Source organism: Anastrepha obliqua, chromosome 1 (genome assembly GCF_027943255.1).
Source record: "Anastrepha obliqua isolate idAnaObli1 chromosome 1, idAnaObli1_1.0, whole genome shotgun sequence".
NCBI classification, from domain to species: domain Eukaryota; kingdom Metazoa; phylum Arthropoda; class Insecta; order Diptera; family Tephritidae; genus Anastrepha; species Anastrepha obliqua.
Window position 1 is genome coordinate 133,935,301 of NC_072892.1, and position 15,031 is coordinate 133,950,331.

Consider the following 15,031-nt stretch of genomic DNA (forward strand, 5'->3'; position numbering starts at 1 on the left):
TTTATAATTATATTTTATATATTTTTTATAATTATATTTTATATATTTTTTATAATTATATTTTATATATTTTTTATAATTATATTTTATATTTCTTTATTTTACATTTTATATATTTTTTAATTGTGGAACAACATCAAGACGCGCGCCACAAATAGGAGGAGAGCCCGGCTAAACACCCAAAAAGGGTGTATGCGCCAATTAAATATGTATATTTTTTATACGGACTCAGCGAATTCCATCCGGGAATGAATGACGGCCAGGATAGAATATGTTAAATCGGTCGCTGTTGTAGTAACATAAACATTTCCCATGCGTGTACGGGAATACTGCTGGAGTGATAGTCATTGGCCAGATATAAATCCGGGTTGTTCAGGTAATGTAGAACCGCCTCTCGTATCAAACCGTGTTTTACAGTCGTGAGAGCTTCATCGGCAGAAGTAGAATTAAGTTGTTCGATGCAATGTTTTCGAGTTAATCTACTTGAAAATTCATAATAAATCATCGCACGAAAAAATTCTCTTTCGGTATTGCACGGCAACTTCGACATTGGAAAAACGGAGAACACAAAGGGTATTGGCAGAGCACAAGCATCACAACTCATAGCAAGGCGAATTTATTACAGGTGACAGCAAACACATATAAGTAAAACCCCACATGTATTTGTTGCGTTTGGTCCAAGCATCACGTCAAAATCAGTAATCAAATGTAAACATACCAATACATACAAACAGAGCATATCATTTTGACGTAAGCCATACCTACGGCGAAAAATTCAGCTGGGTGAATGCTGTCACCTTAATAAATCCACCTTGACTCATAGATAACTCAAAAGTAACAAGTTGAAGCACCAAATGTTTCCCTGTATGAACGCGGTCTAACTAAAACACATTAAGTGCTTCCAAACAAATGTAATTTGAGGCAGCCAGAGAAAGGCAGCTTTATCCAGTGCTGCCAACACGTGTTTATTTGTACCAGTTGCTTCATCTAATCACCACTCGCTAACACATAGCGAATCGAAGGCATCTTATTACTTTCTTGCCCTGAACAGAATTGCTGTTGGCGATGGTTGACAGGTGACCAGCTGATCTACTCGCGTTTGACAATTCGATCGATTAAACACAATTGCGACGGGACCGTTTTCAGCTGACATTTTGTGGTAACAATAAAATAAATTTTGTAGTGAAAACTTTTCATTTGCTACATTTTTGAGTGCATGTCGAAATAAACAATATTGAAAAGCTGTTGCGAGTAATCTAAATTATGTACACAATTAACACATTATGCAGCTGTAAGTAGTATGGGCTTGAGCACCTGAAGACCTGCAACCTCACCTCTGGGGTGAGTAAGCTCTGGTCCACCGTTAGGCCCCTGTCAAACCCGGCGAAGCACAACGACAAGGTGGCTATCACCTTCTGGACCCAACTCGTCGAAACAGCATGTTTCCTGGGCCTACCCCTAGATGAGCTAGACGAAGACGAACGATGATATGACTACACTGACAGGGCTACCTATGCTGTTAACAACAACAACAGTATGGGCTTGTTCGAGCTTCAATCACAACCGCAGTGTTGCATGAACAAGCCCTATAACTTGCATTTACCACTTCCCTAATCTTCTCCCAAATTTGGTCCTTCTGCACATTCCGGTATTCCTTCAGAGAAAAATAGTAGACACACCTTTAGTACTTTCGTACTTCCTGTATCAGCAACTCGCTGAAGCTCATTGTTACTAAATCAAAACTTCTCAAATTATTGCTATTTTGCGGGTTTTCTTGGAAAACAAGCAGTTTGTCCTGAAGTGATCAGAAAAGTAGCCCTGAAACTCCAACTCGGAGTAGAAATTAGAAGTGGATCTAAATATTCTCCCGCCGTAAAATTAATCGCTGCCAAAAATTAAAAATATTTAATCGCATGAAATTGCACAGAATCGTGGCGGGAAAATATTTGGATCCATTTCTATTTTTTCTGTCAGCCCTTTTGGCCTCTGGTAACGGTCAAGCATTGTTTGACAAGAACTTTATATCTGTGCGTGTCGGGCGCTTGACGCTAATATCTAAAATTTTTGATTTTTACCGACAACAAGTATGTGTGACACGACGCCACCCGACTGCACTAACACATACAAAGCGCAGTCAAGCATGCTGTATCGTCACCAGAGGCCATTTACTCGCTGTCCGCTGCAGTTCTATTTAGCACGTCAAATTGCTTGAATAGTACTAGAGTTGCCAATACTCCAATTTCGTGGAAGAAAGTTTCAGCAAAATGAGTTGTTGTCAGTTGGAGGCAATATTTCATGGAACTAATTAGAATCAGTTTAGACCAATTGGATTTTAGAAGTTGAAATTTCTTGTCTTTATATGTTCTTTTGTTATACATAGTAGCGGAATATACCTGGGCCCCGAACAATAGCAGTTTCCGGCTCAATTCGCTAACAAAACTCGGGTATAAAATTCACCACCCAAAAGCCAAATGGAGCTTAATAAAATTAGATTAATTTCCAATTTGTATTAGGGTGGATAAAGGCATGTTCTTGTCTTAATATGTTCTTTGCCTGGCCTACATATTTTTGCTTTTACATAAAGAAACGAAAATGACCGATATTAAGAAGAAACGATGAAAGGTGTACTTGTGAAGTTAACATTGACATGTCAAATTTTCAGTAAGACAGATTTGCAAAGGGTTAATTTTTTTCATCCGGCAACGTTTTTCCTGTTCAGAGTATTTCCAAAAATTTTGGAAACACTTGAATAACTTTAAAATTTCGTGTAAATTTTTTAAATTACAATTGAGAAGTGTCGGTGGTAAAACTTTAAATTGTTGCTAAAATAAAATTGGTGCTTAAAGGCGGAGAATATAATATAATAAGGTAGATTGCACTGCAGAGACTAGCGCTGACAGTTGCATTTGTAAGAGTGCTTGTGTGGGAAACGGTGTTGTGATATTTAATCAAAGGGGATCAGCATCAAAGTAGCGGTACACAAGGTGAAGTTGTTGATGAAAGCAAAAGCCAAAAAAGTAAAAAATTTAAGACTTATTTTTTCATAATCATTCAACAAGATTTTGCTATACACACGAACTAGACGTAAATTGAAGAAATGTGTTTTAAAGTTTAGGGCTTCAATTTTATGTATATATATATATTCGGAGCTACATTAATAAATTGCGTCCACGCCCAATTCAAATTGTGATTCAGCATGAATAGGGGCGACATAAATCAGAGCATAATCGAAATGATAAGTAACACAGTTTCCCAGGACAACCATGAGAATAGTTCCACCACAACTGGAATAAATGAGGCATCATCCGCAGCTGCTATTTCATCCCTATTGAATCGAAATTCATCAGCAACGTCCTTAACACCCTTAACGTCGTTGGCCCAACAGCCCAAAACCTCAGAGCAATCTGGAATAAATGATGAACAGAAAGCGTCCACATCGGCACATGCACTATCCGTCGGTGTGGGTATAAATGCAATAACAGGTGACACAGCTGGTGATGAAATGGGTGAACGAAGTTGCTGGATATGTTTTGCCACCGACGAAGATAATCGCCTGGCACCATGGGTCCAGCCATGTAAATGCCGCGGCACCACGAAATGGGTACATCAGAGTTGTTTGTATCGTTGGGTAGACGAGAAGCAAAAAGGAAATGCGATGCGGGCAGTGAGTTGTCAACAGTGCCAAACGGAATATATTATTGTATTCCCACAAATGGGTAAAGTAGCCAATATATTGGAAGCTTTCGATAATTTAATCAAACGTTTAAGTCCCTTCCTGGCTGCCGGTATATTTGTCGGTTCAATATACTGGACTGCTGTTACTTATGGCGCCGTCACTTTTCTACAGGTGTGTCAAACCGCTAACGGTAGATCAAAGTATTCAATAAAGCTCCTGTTATATATTTCAGATTGTAGGTCATAAAAAAGGATTGGCGTTGATGGAAAATGGTGATCCGTTAATATTATTGATCGGCTTGCCTGCCATACCAGTTGGCTTAGTGCTTGGCCGCATGATTCGTTGGGAGGACGCGGTTATTCGATTGATTCGTAACAGACGAAGTATTGCGCGAAAATTCCCGCTGATGAATTTCATTATTCCCTTTCCGTGAGTATGATAATCTGACTTAATACCGACAATTAATTTTTAGCTGACCTTAAAATAAATGTGTAACTGTATACTATTATACGTTATCCATATGCAAACACACATATGTACCTAGGCTCACACTGTAAAACTTCTGGTACTTTTACTGCAAATCTCTTTTAACTTATTTGACTTTATTAGTCAATTGCGCTAGCACACGTTTTTTTCAAGAGTTGCTTTTGCAACAGTTATTTGCGGTACTACTCCCTAGTAGGCTTTTAAATACGACAGACGAAATTTAAACATTAATATGATTTGCTAGAGTTGCGAAATTTGAAATTCAACCAATCAAACTGAAATCCTAATATATAACTGGATGGCTTCGCTGACATGTATTTTTTTTATGAAGTCCAACCACGGCTGTAGTGCATAACTAGAATCGTAGCCTTAAGATTCACACTTTAACATTTTTGTCAATTTGTATTGTAATATTACCTGGTAAAATGTGCTGAAATACTTTAAAACTTAAATTCCGTTTTATAACAGTAAAAGTCTAGTCCTACTTTGATTGGAAAATTTGGAATGGAGAATTTTGAGCGTTGAAATTCAACTTCTTTCGAGTTTTTTACATTTTCAATAATTTTGGAGATTTTTCGTAATTCCGCACACGCATATGCGGGTAAAAAAAAAACAACTAATATTCGTGTTTTTTTTTAATAGTCGCCCATCGGCAGGTAACGGCAAAGCTCTAAGTGTATTTCTGTTATGAAAAAGCTCTTAAAATACCTTCTGCCGTTCGGAGTGGTGTAAAATTAGCTGTAGGTCTCTCCATCTGTGGAACAACGTCAAGACACGTGCACCACAAAATGGAGATGGAGCTCGGCCTAACGACCATTAAGCTCCCGACCACCGAATGCCATAATCGGAGTCCAACCACCACCTACGGCAGATGAAGAGCTGCAGCTGCCCCGTGAGACCCGCGTAACATTGGCACAATTACGTTCTGGATATTGTAGCAGGTTAAACTCCTACTGATCCAGAATCGACCCCGACATACTAAACATATGTCCAGCATGTCAAGGCACCCCGCACGACACTAACCACCTTTTCACATACCCCTCAAAACCCATTCATCTAACACTTACTGACAGGGTTTAGTATTGCTGCTACAACAACAACAGCAACAACAACCAAAAAACGATGTAAGGGTCAATTATACGAGTATATATATATGTATATACATATTGTATATAATAGACGCGTACACCCTTTTTGGGTGTTTGGCCGAGTTCCTCCTATTTGTGGCTAGCGTCTTGATGGAGGGACCTACAGTTTCAAGACGAGTCCGAACGGCAGATATTTTTTATGAGGAGCTTTTTCGTGGCAGAAATACACTCGGAGCTTTGCATTGCCTGCTGAGGGGGCGACCTCTGTTTCACCGAGATTCGAACCTACGTTCTCTCTGAACTCCGAATGGTAGTCACGCACCAAACATTATAGAAACAGATAAGTGATGGAACGCATAAAGGACAAAATAAAGGTTTCCATCACTAAAACCATTTTTATTTAGTATTATAAAAGTTATTCACGAACAAAATTGGATGCTGAATTTTGCGCCAATTGTAATATTCCAATATTAAATTCATAATTTCAATTGTTTCAAGTTATCAAGTTTTGGGTTTCATGTATCCAAAAAACTTGCTAAGTAGGGGAAAGTGAGAGAGCGAAATGAGATTTCATTTTGAGGGGAAGTTGCAAGTTTTTACTGGATCAATTTTTACTTGTAAGAATTTGCAAGTGAGAAAAACAGCTGATGATGGTATGCATTTGATATTCTTCGATAACGAGGTCTATTTATTGTTATGGCAATACTGCTGTTTCCGTGGCGCCGCAATTTGATGGCGGATTCTTATAGAACTCGACAAAAGAAAACGAAATGAAGGAGTAAAATTTTTTCATATCTCGCTTAGTTTTCGAGATATTAAATAAAAAATAATAATAATAATAATAATTTTTTCTTCAGTTTCGATAGAATTCGGCGAGATAAGACAAAATATAGGAGTAAAATTTTTCGATATCTCGATCGATGTGTTTTATCATCCATTGATGTGTTTTATCATCGATCGATGTGTTTTATCATTTTTGCCTAGAACTCCTTTTCGCGTGGGCGGCCTTTGGACGCGCTTCAAAAAAATAACCCTCATCAGTCCGACTCCGGCTACGCAATCCACCGTATTTTTGCGTAGAACTTCTTTTCGCGTGGGGGGCCTTCGGCCGCGCTTCAAAAAAATAATCCTCATCAGTCCGACTCCGGCTTCGCAATCCACCGTATTTTTGCGTAGAACTCCTTTTCGCGTGGGTTGGCGAAAGTTCCAAAGTTTCTTTGTGTGAAGTTCCAAAGGCAATTTTGAAGGCAAATAATTATGAAATTATTATTTCCCAAATAGTTTGGAGTTATAAAGAGTGTTCCTTAACACCTCACTAACATCTCCACCAAGCTTCATTAATAAAGATTTAATAGTTTGCCAAAAATTGCCCAATATACATTATTCTAAATTCCAGCCTTTTATTTTATTCAATATCTCGAAAACTAAGCGAGATATCAAAAAATTTTACTCTTTCATTTCGTTTTCTTTTGTCGAGTTCTATAAGAATTCGCCATAAGATTGCGGCGCCACCGAAATAGCAGAATCCCCATTTTTTACTAAAATAAGTACAATAAAATATATTTTTTTTTTACACTATTATTTCAAAGTTTCCACATTTTTCATAAAAAAAAAACTTTCCTATGCATACTTTCAGCGAGGAGGAAGAAGAACCATCAGCGCAAAATCCAGCCACACCCACATTGTCGGATCCAGTCTCCGCAACGCGCATATTTTGTGGAGCCCTGATACTACCAACCATATCAACTATAGTTGGACGCTTGCTATTCGAATCGATTGAAAATACTCTGCATCGTACACTTCTCGGCGGACTGACATTCATTGCAGTTAAAGGTATTCTAAAGATCTATCTTAAGCAACAACAGTACACGCGGAAAAAGAAGCGCCGCATTGTTGATTACACAGATGAGAATGTGCGCATATACGTAAATCGTAGCACAACGCGCCACCATGGCGCTGGGGCTGGACCTGGAGCTGGTGGGGTTGCTGGTGGTGTTAATGTTGGAACAGCCGATGCTCCGACATCTGCTGGAAGTACAAGTGCACAGTCTCAAGGGGATGCAAACGCAATACCGATACCGCCAACCGATCGTGTCAGCATGGTTTAGATTACCGTTAAGCCGACATAAAAAATTACTTTGATAACTACAGCGACAACACAAAAAAAAAATAATGCTGTGGGCATCTAGCGGAGTGCTATTAGCCGGTTTATTATTATCCATACATGTTGTAATAAATCAAGGCCGCAAACTATGCTCTATGTTTTTTTTGTGCTGACAAAATTTTGTTAGAAACACCAAATTGCTATCCTGTATGAAATGAACTTATAAATATACATATGTGGATCGCTACAAAAATTATAAAAAAAAACTATTATAATAAATTAAAAAGGCATTTGTATCTAAACTGGAGACAAACCCAATATCATACAATATTCAATTAAAATACTTGTTGTGCTACATTTGGTAGCGCAAAATATTAAATTAAATAAAGTAAAAATTAACATGAAATTGTAAACTGAACTTTCGAATCAAACTACATATTCGCTCAATGCACAATTACTCTTTAAAATGAATAAATACAAATTAATTCGGTTAGGTGGGCTTCTATACAATATGCGAGCATGTATTTCATTATGGTAATGTGTATTTATATACATGCATATATACATACATATGTACGTGAAACGCCAATAGTTAAGAAATAAGAACATCCTCTACAATTTTTAAAAGAAAAAATGTTGGTAATTTTGAAAAAATAAGTATAATTTGGTGCTTGCTGTATGTATGCGTTTTGTGGTATAATCGGGTAAAAATTGTTGTTTTTTTGTATAAAACCTAGGGTTTAAATTGGCTCCAATTTCATGTTATTTGGATTCAGTTAAATACATTTGTTTGTTAAATACTAAAATGTTTAGTGCATCCAGACTTACACATATAAATACGTATGTACATATTTTTTAATAATGTTATATAAAAAGACGAAGAAATTAAAAACAATTAAAAATAATGAATTATGTAAACCTAAGGTTGCGATTCTGACTTGATTTTGTGATTTCGATTTGTAACATTCGTAAATACATAAAAGTATAAAAATTTATAAATTATGCATAATCAGTTGTGTTGAATAGGAAAGAAAGTTCACAACAAGGGTTTTTTTCGGGATGATGGCAGTGATGAGGAAACTCTCATGAGTACTGCTATACCGCCAGATCAATATGCACGACTTATAGTCTCACAGCTACACCTACCTACTAACTCCTCTCCACAATCTACCACTCTCTGATTAGCTTAGAGGCTGCTGATTATTGTTGGCGCCTACGAAGCTCAGCGCGCCTTCGATCATTATGAATTTGTTTTACATGTGCGCAGATTCCTTTCAAATTATCAGCAGACTTCAGCATAAAGTCTACAATATTTTTTCCGTTTAAGCTTCCATAGGTTTCGGGCGCATCGCGTGGGCATTGGAACAGAACGTGATCAACATCTTCCTTTTCCGTGTAGATTAGGCAGTTTGGTGAGCAGTCATGTCCAAATCTGTGGAAGTATTTTGTAAATACCCCGTGCCCTGAAGGGAATTGAGTTAGGTAGTAATTTGCGCCCCCATGGTTCCTTTGTAATCACGTCGTAAGGGTGGGTATCAACTCGTATGTCCATCTACCTTTAGGTGATCTGTTCCAGCGGTCTTGCCAGTGGCCGATCGAACGACGCATTTCTTCTGCCTTGTTCTACCGCCGTGTTCGGATAGCCTACTGTACTATCTTCATTTCTTTTGCCAAAATATCAACCGGAATTAGTTCTGCAATGACGAAGGAAGCGTCATCAGAAATTGTGCAGAAGCCATAGAGCAATCGTTTTCTTGAATAGCTGCTTATGTTCAAAGCGTCAGCCCAGATTGTTGCCGCGTATAAAAGGACCGTGCTGACAATCCTAACATATAGTAGCCTTTTGCTATGGCTATGGCCACCGTTGCTGGGGATTATTCGTGCCCAACAGGCCTGCACATACAATGTGCCTTCTTTACATCATATGCTAGGTGAGTTTATATCTATACCCAGGGGTGATAGTTACACTGCCAACATTTACCTTCATAAATTCTACTAATTCTTTCTAATTCTTCCCTGCTGTTTTTTAAAACCGCACCAGTTTTGTGCTCAGCTAATTCCTGGTTAATGGACATCGACTAGCCTTGATCCTATTTACAGATTTGCTGGCGATCCTCTCAGGATGTATTTTGTTACCATTAAATAAATAAATAATTGGCGTGTACACTTCTGTTAGATCAGTGGTCGCCAACCTTTTCAATGTGTTGAGCTACTTTCAAGGCTTTGAAATAAACAGCGAGCTATATAAGTTGTTCATAACACAAGTTGCAAACTGTTGTAATATATATCAATATCCATGAAGGGTGAAACAACAAATTGCGTCACTAAAGCAATTTTGCTGAAATCCTTGAAACGATTTTTGAAGTTTTCCTTCAAGTTAGAAACTATTTCCATATGATATTTACTGTCATAGGGCTCTAATAGATTTTTGAATATTTTTTCGGAATAGGAAAATGCTTAGTATCGCGGTTTTTAGGTTTTGTTCCCAAAATTCAAGTTTTGTAATAAATGCATTTATATCAGAAATCATTTCCGCTAATTCTTTATCCCTGCCTTGAAGCTGCAAGTTAAGCTCATTTAATTTCTCTGTAATGTCCACAAGAAAACCAAAGTCTCTGAGCCAAGTCGAATTCTCCAGTTCAGGAATCGGTTCATCGCGTTCTTTGAAAAATTGGAGTATAGCAGGCAGGACATCATTGAAACGTTTGAGCACTCGTCCTCTGCTTAACCATCGTACTTCAGAGTGAAGAAGTAGCTCTCCGTATTGACAGTCAATTTCCTCAGCCAAGGTTTTAAATAATCTTCTTTGTAACGCTTGAGCTCTAATCTTGTTCACAATTTTCACCACCAGTTTCATAACGTTGTTCAAGTTTAGAAAATTTTCACATAATGCTTGCTGATGTACATATAATACAGTGGTAACTAAGAAATTGTGGAAAACTTTCATCCTTATAGCATAGCGCCACGAGCCCCTTATCACAACCCACCATAGCTGGAGTACCGTCAGTTGTCAGGCCTACCATTTTTGATATTGGAATTTTCTCAGAAGAGATGAGATTTTTTAAATGAGAAAACAGCTCTAGTCCAGTAGTATGTCCTTTGAGTGGAATAAACTTCAAAAGATCTTCTTTAATTGTAAAATCACTAAAAGCCATCCTGACAAGTATGGCCATCTGTGAGGTGTCAACTACATCTGTTGGTTCATCCACTTGCAGTGAAAAATAAATACAGTTATCTAAGTCACTGCTTAAAACTTCTGTAAAAAAAAATCATTGCTCATTACTTCTACTCGCCTCATCACTGTATTAGCAGAAAGTTGCATAGATTTTATAGTAGACACTATTTCGTCTTTATTTCTAAAGTTGGCGAATAAAGAATCTGCAGCTTCCAAAAATGCTTGTTTTATGATTTTCCCGTCTTCATAAGGTTTTTTCTTTTGTGCAATTATCTGGGAAACACGATAAGATGCTTCTGTTGCAGCCTTATTTTTGTCGATTATTTTCAAAAATATTGACTGTTGTCCAATTAACTGGATTTTTAAATGTTTCAGTTTTTCTTTTCTGGTGGCAGAATTTAAGGGGAATGCCTTCTCAAAATTCGAATGTACAGTTTTATGATGCCTCTCAATATTTCCTTTTTTACGAACTGACACAGATGTATTACATAACAAACAAACACTTTTGCCTTTAACTTCTGTGAAGAAGTATTGTTCTTCCCATTCCGAATGGAAATGGTATGTCTTCGCCTTCTTACTACTGCTTGCCATAATGTTTCGAACTCTAACCCAAGTATTAAACTGAGCGCAATGTCGACGTGCATTGCGTATATGTATATAACGCCAAAAACTTCTCGAACAAGCTATTCAGTTCCAGCCGATCCTAGAACGGAGACGCGACTTCGCGTCGTGTTTGTCGGCGCGAATCGCTTACCGCAGTGTTGCCGCTGTTTATCTATTTATTATGAAAATTTCTGAAATTTGCTAATACTGGTATGATTTTCAGACTTTTGGATTTTTTGCAACGTGAGCAGCGGGAGCTACCAGAATTGCCTTTGCGAGCTACCGGTAGCTCGCGATCGACGGGTTGGCGACCACTGTGTTAGATATTTGGCCGAGCTCCTACTCCTATTTGTGGTGTGCATCTTGATGTTGTTCCACAAATGGACCTACAGTTTTAAGCCGATTCCGAACGGCACATTTTTTTTATGAAGAGCTTTTCATGGCAGAAACCTCCACGGAGGTTTGCCATTGCCTCTCGTGGGACGACCGCAATTAGAAAAAAATTTGTGTCGATTTTGGTGTTTCACGGAGATTCGAACCTACGTTATCCGAATTCCGAATGGGAGTCACACGCTAATTTATTCGGCTACAGCGGCCCCCATTACCACCCACCGCGATCATCCGCGAATCCGATGACATTGGTCTAGGAGGAATATCCCATCTAAGGACACCGTCATACACTAGGTTCCATAGTGGTAGGCCTAAAACTGATCCTTGGGAGACTCCTGCTGTTACAATGTATTCCTCAATAGCTTTGTCGGTTTTAAACCTCAGTTTACGCTCTGAAAAATAGCTCCCAATAATTCTGATAATTAAACTCGCCGCCTCTACTTTTATGAGAACTTCTAGCCTACGTTGCCAGTAACAACAAGGGGTAAGTAAATATATTTGAGCATAACAGCGTTCTATTTTAAAATTGTTATGTTGAACGATTGAATTAAACAAATTTATACGAGATTGTTTATACAAGATTACAGTCACAAGTTGATATGCGAAGTGCATTTATTGATTTTTTTATATTTTTATTTAGGTTGGATTCCTTTTAGTAGGTACATATTTCAAGTCACAAATTTGTTGTAGCACCTTGATCAAAAAAACCCCGGAAAAACCGCAGGATACCGTTCTAAGTCAACTGATTTGCATGCTTGTTTTTTTTTGGTAGGTTGCCACATCTGTATTTATATACATATATATATATAAGTGGCGCGTACACCCTTTTTGGATGTTTGGCCGAGCTCTGGCCTATTTGTGGTGTACGTCTTGATGGAGGGACCTACAGCTTTTTCTGGGCAGAAATACACTCTGGGATTACATTCCCAAAAAAAAAAAATTGTATTGCCATTGCTTGACAAAGTTTTAATTTCAAAGTTTTAAAAATGTATTTGAATTTGCAACAACGAGTTTGTTTTGAATTTTATACTAAAATTGGTGATAAAACTTTAGAAAGGTTCGGAAATTGTTTCGGTAATGACACGAACGAATAACGAACGTAGTGGCAGGCCGTCGATAAATAATAATTCATAACTTAAATATGCCTTAAACTCCAGAGAATAATGCCCTTTTCTGTTGTAAGAACACAAATCGATTTCCGAAAATTCTCGTGAAATACTACTATGCCTCTTAAATTACAATCCTCCAAATACAAACCCATTTTGTTCCAATAGCGTATATATATCTCACGATACTAGGCTCTACGTTACCGGAATGACTCGAATTTATTTCCAGCCATGGACTATTGTCGCTGTCCAAGCCATCCAAAGGTACGATCAGACAGAGTTGGTCTAAAGCAAAATTGCTGTTGGAAGAGTTCGTTTGAGAAGAAGGTAGAGATATACCTAAGTACTTTAGCATCACGGACTTTTTATGAGCAGGATACACGTTGGGTATGTCGGGGTCAATTTCGCTTTTGTAGGAACTTTCTGGTTATATCCTGACTCTAAAAGATTTCTCGGATTCCATTTTTTCCCCAAGAATATGCTGCATACGTTTTTCTTAACACTCGGTTACCAAAGAATTGTTGTTGTAGCAGCATAAACATTCACCCCACATATACGGGATATGCTACAGCAGTGACAGTCCTTGGTAGAATCGACTGGCGTGGGAACGAGCAAAGCAAAGATTTCTTGAGCGGTCCTGCTTTTCCATTCTTTCGAAAGATTTTATTTGTAAGAGTTTGGTGTGATTCGAGGAGCGTATTTGTCTATGTCGACTGCTGTTCGGTATTTGAGGAGTCGGTGTTGATAGTGTTGGAAAACTAAAAACATCCATTCGGTGATCGCAACCTGTTACGAATTTTTCCGTTAAATGTCGTTGTTGGTGTAGCAGCTTACCAATTTCTGGTAAGTACGGTGAAGTCATCGATCATCATCGTCAATCTCAGTTAAAGGTAGGCCCACGAAACATGCTGTTTAGAGACGGGTGGGCCCAGAGCGAAAGAAGGTCTTAGGTGAGCAGGATTAAGAGGGCACTTGAATGGGTAGTTAGTATCCTGCGGGGACCTTCACATGCCGGTTGGTATGTTGTTGTTGTATCAGCTGAAATATTTCCTATGCTGCCAAATACTAGACTGTGTACTGTTGCCATTCTGGTCACAATCTATTGGGTACTAAAGCACAACGGACTAGAGGGAAATGAGAGAGTTGACGATCTTGCTAAAGCAGGCACCCGCTAACCTAGTAGGATGAGTACGTCCCTCACTCTCAATTTTGAAGACGGAACTAGACAAGGATCTAACTCACAAGCACAGTCTATGTGGGAAGCCTCGACCTTCCACAGATTTGCCAAAATAATGCCACGAACTTGCAAGACGAAAACAACCAACTTTATTTTAACACTACTAAGGAAGGAATACTAAATATTAGTTGGAGTACTGGCGGGACATTGTCTCACGCCATATTACGTAGCTAAAATGGGATTGGTTCAGATGAACGGGTGTAACTTATGTGAGGAAGAAAGGGATGTGTTAGAACACCTCTTTCGCTACTGCCCTTCTCTAAGCAGAACTCGTTACAACTACCTGGGATTCGTATACTTTTCATCTCTGAAGGATATTACTGACAAAAGGTTAAACTGTTTATTAAAACTCACCAAGACATTTATCACGAAGTATGTTTAACACGACTCCAACAACATCGGTAACACTACGGACCCTTGTGGTTTATATGAGATCTATTCAGAGCAGTCAGATGTACCCGATATACCTATTAAGGAAGTGATTATGCCAAAAATATATTCTTACCCTTGGCATTCCCAGTCTTTAAGCATATTGGTTGGTGATTAAACAAATAAAAAAATTGAAATAATTGGAAACAAGACGCGGTTCAAAGGATCCGAAACACATTATTGAGATGTGCTGTTAACGCGCCTTGGTACGTACGCAGTAGCAATCTCGATCGTGATCTGGTATTAAGCCAGTTGCAGCGGTAATCCAAAAATATGCCATATCGCACATAAAGAGACTCTCTCACCATGTTAATAGTGCAGATTCAGCTCTCATCGATCGGAATGAGTGTAAAGGGAGAGGTCTAGAAGGCCCAAGCACAATGGGAATCAGTACGGCCCCTGTCCGCCATTGGACAACAGAGAAGGCATGGACTTCGATCCAACGATGAGCCCCATGCCCCTTGACTCCATACCATCAGGAGTCATACTTGAAAAGAGGTACAGTGTGCTGCTGCCGCAGGCTCAATTGTGCGCAAACTTTGAAAATGAGCCCGGCAAACACCTCTCGCAGCAGCCAACTACTCTGCAAGGAGTGTGCAGAGCCTCATAACTCATTTGTAAAACGCAAAAGCTTAAACAAATTTTTCGTTGGTTATTTATGTTTATTAACTGGTTACAATGAAAATAATAAAAACAATAAATAATAAAGAAGAAACCGAATAGAGTTTTCTTCTTCA

General features: G+C 38.5%; 1 protein-coding gene across 2 annotated transcripts; it reads left to right on the top strand.

Annotated features, from left to right (window-relative positions):
• The first annotated feature begins 2,687 nt into the window (after positions 1-2,687).
• LOC129236178 (E3 ubiquitin-protein ligase MARCHF5) lies at positions 2,688-7,854 on the top strand. 2 transcript variants are annotated; one of them, XM_054870415.1, is made up of 4 exons: positions 2,688-2,984; positions 3,116-3,847; positions 3,909-4,105; positions 6,887-7,854. In XM_054870415.1, exons 2-4 carry the CDS (start codon positions 3,197-3,199, stop codon positions 7,356-7,358), a joined length of 1,320 nt encoding a protein of 439 aa, XP_054726390.1. In that variant the 5' UTR covers positions 2,688-2,984; positions 3,116-3,196; the 3' UTR covers positions 7,359-7,854. The 2 variants fall into 2 exon arrangements, with proteins under 2 accessions (XP_054726390.1, XP_054726389.1); XM_054870414.1 differs by having other exon boundaries at positions 2,689-3,847.
• The last annotated feature ends 7,177 nt before the right edge of the window (positions 7,855-15,031 follow it).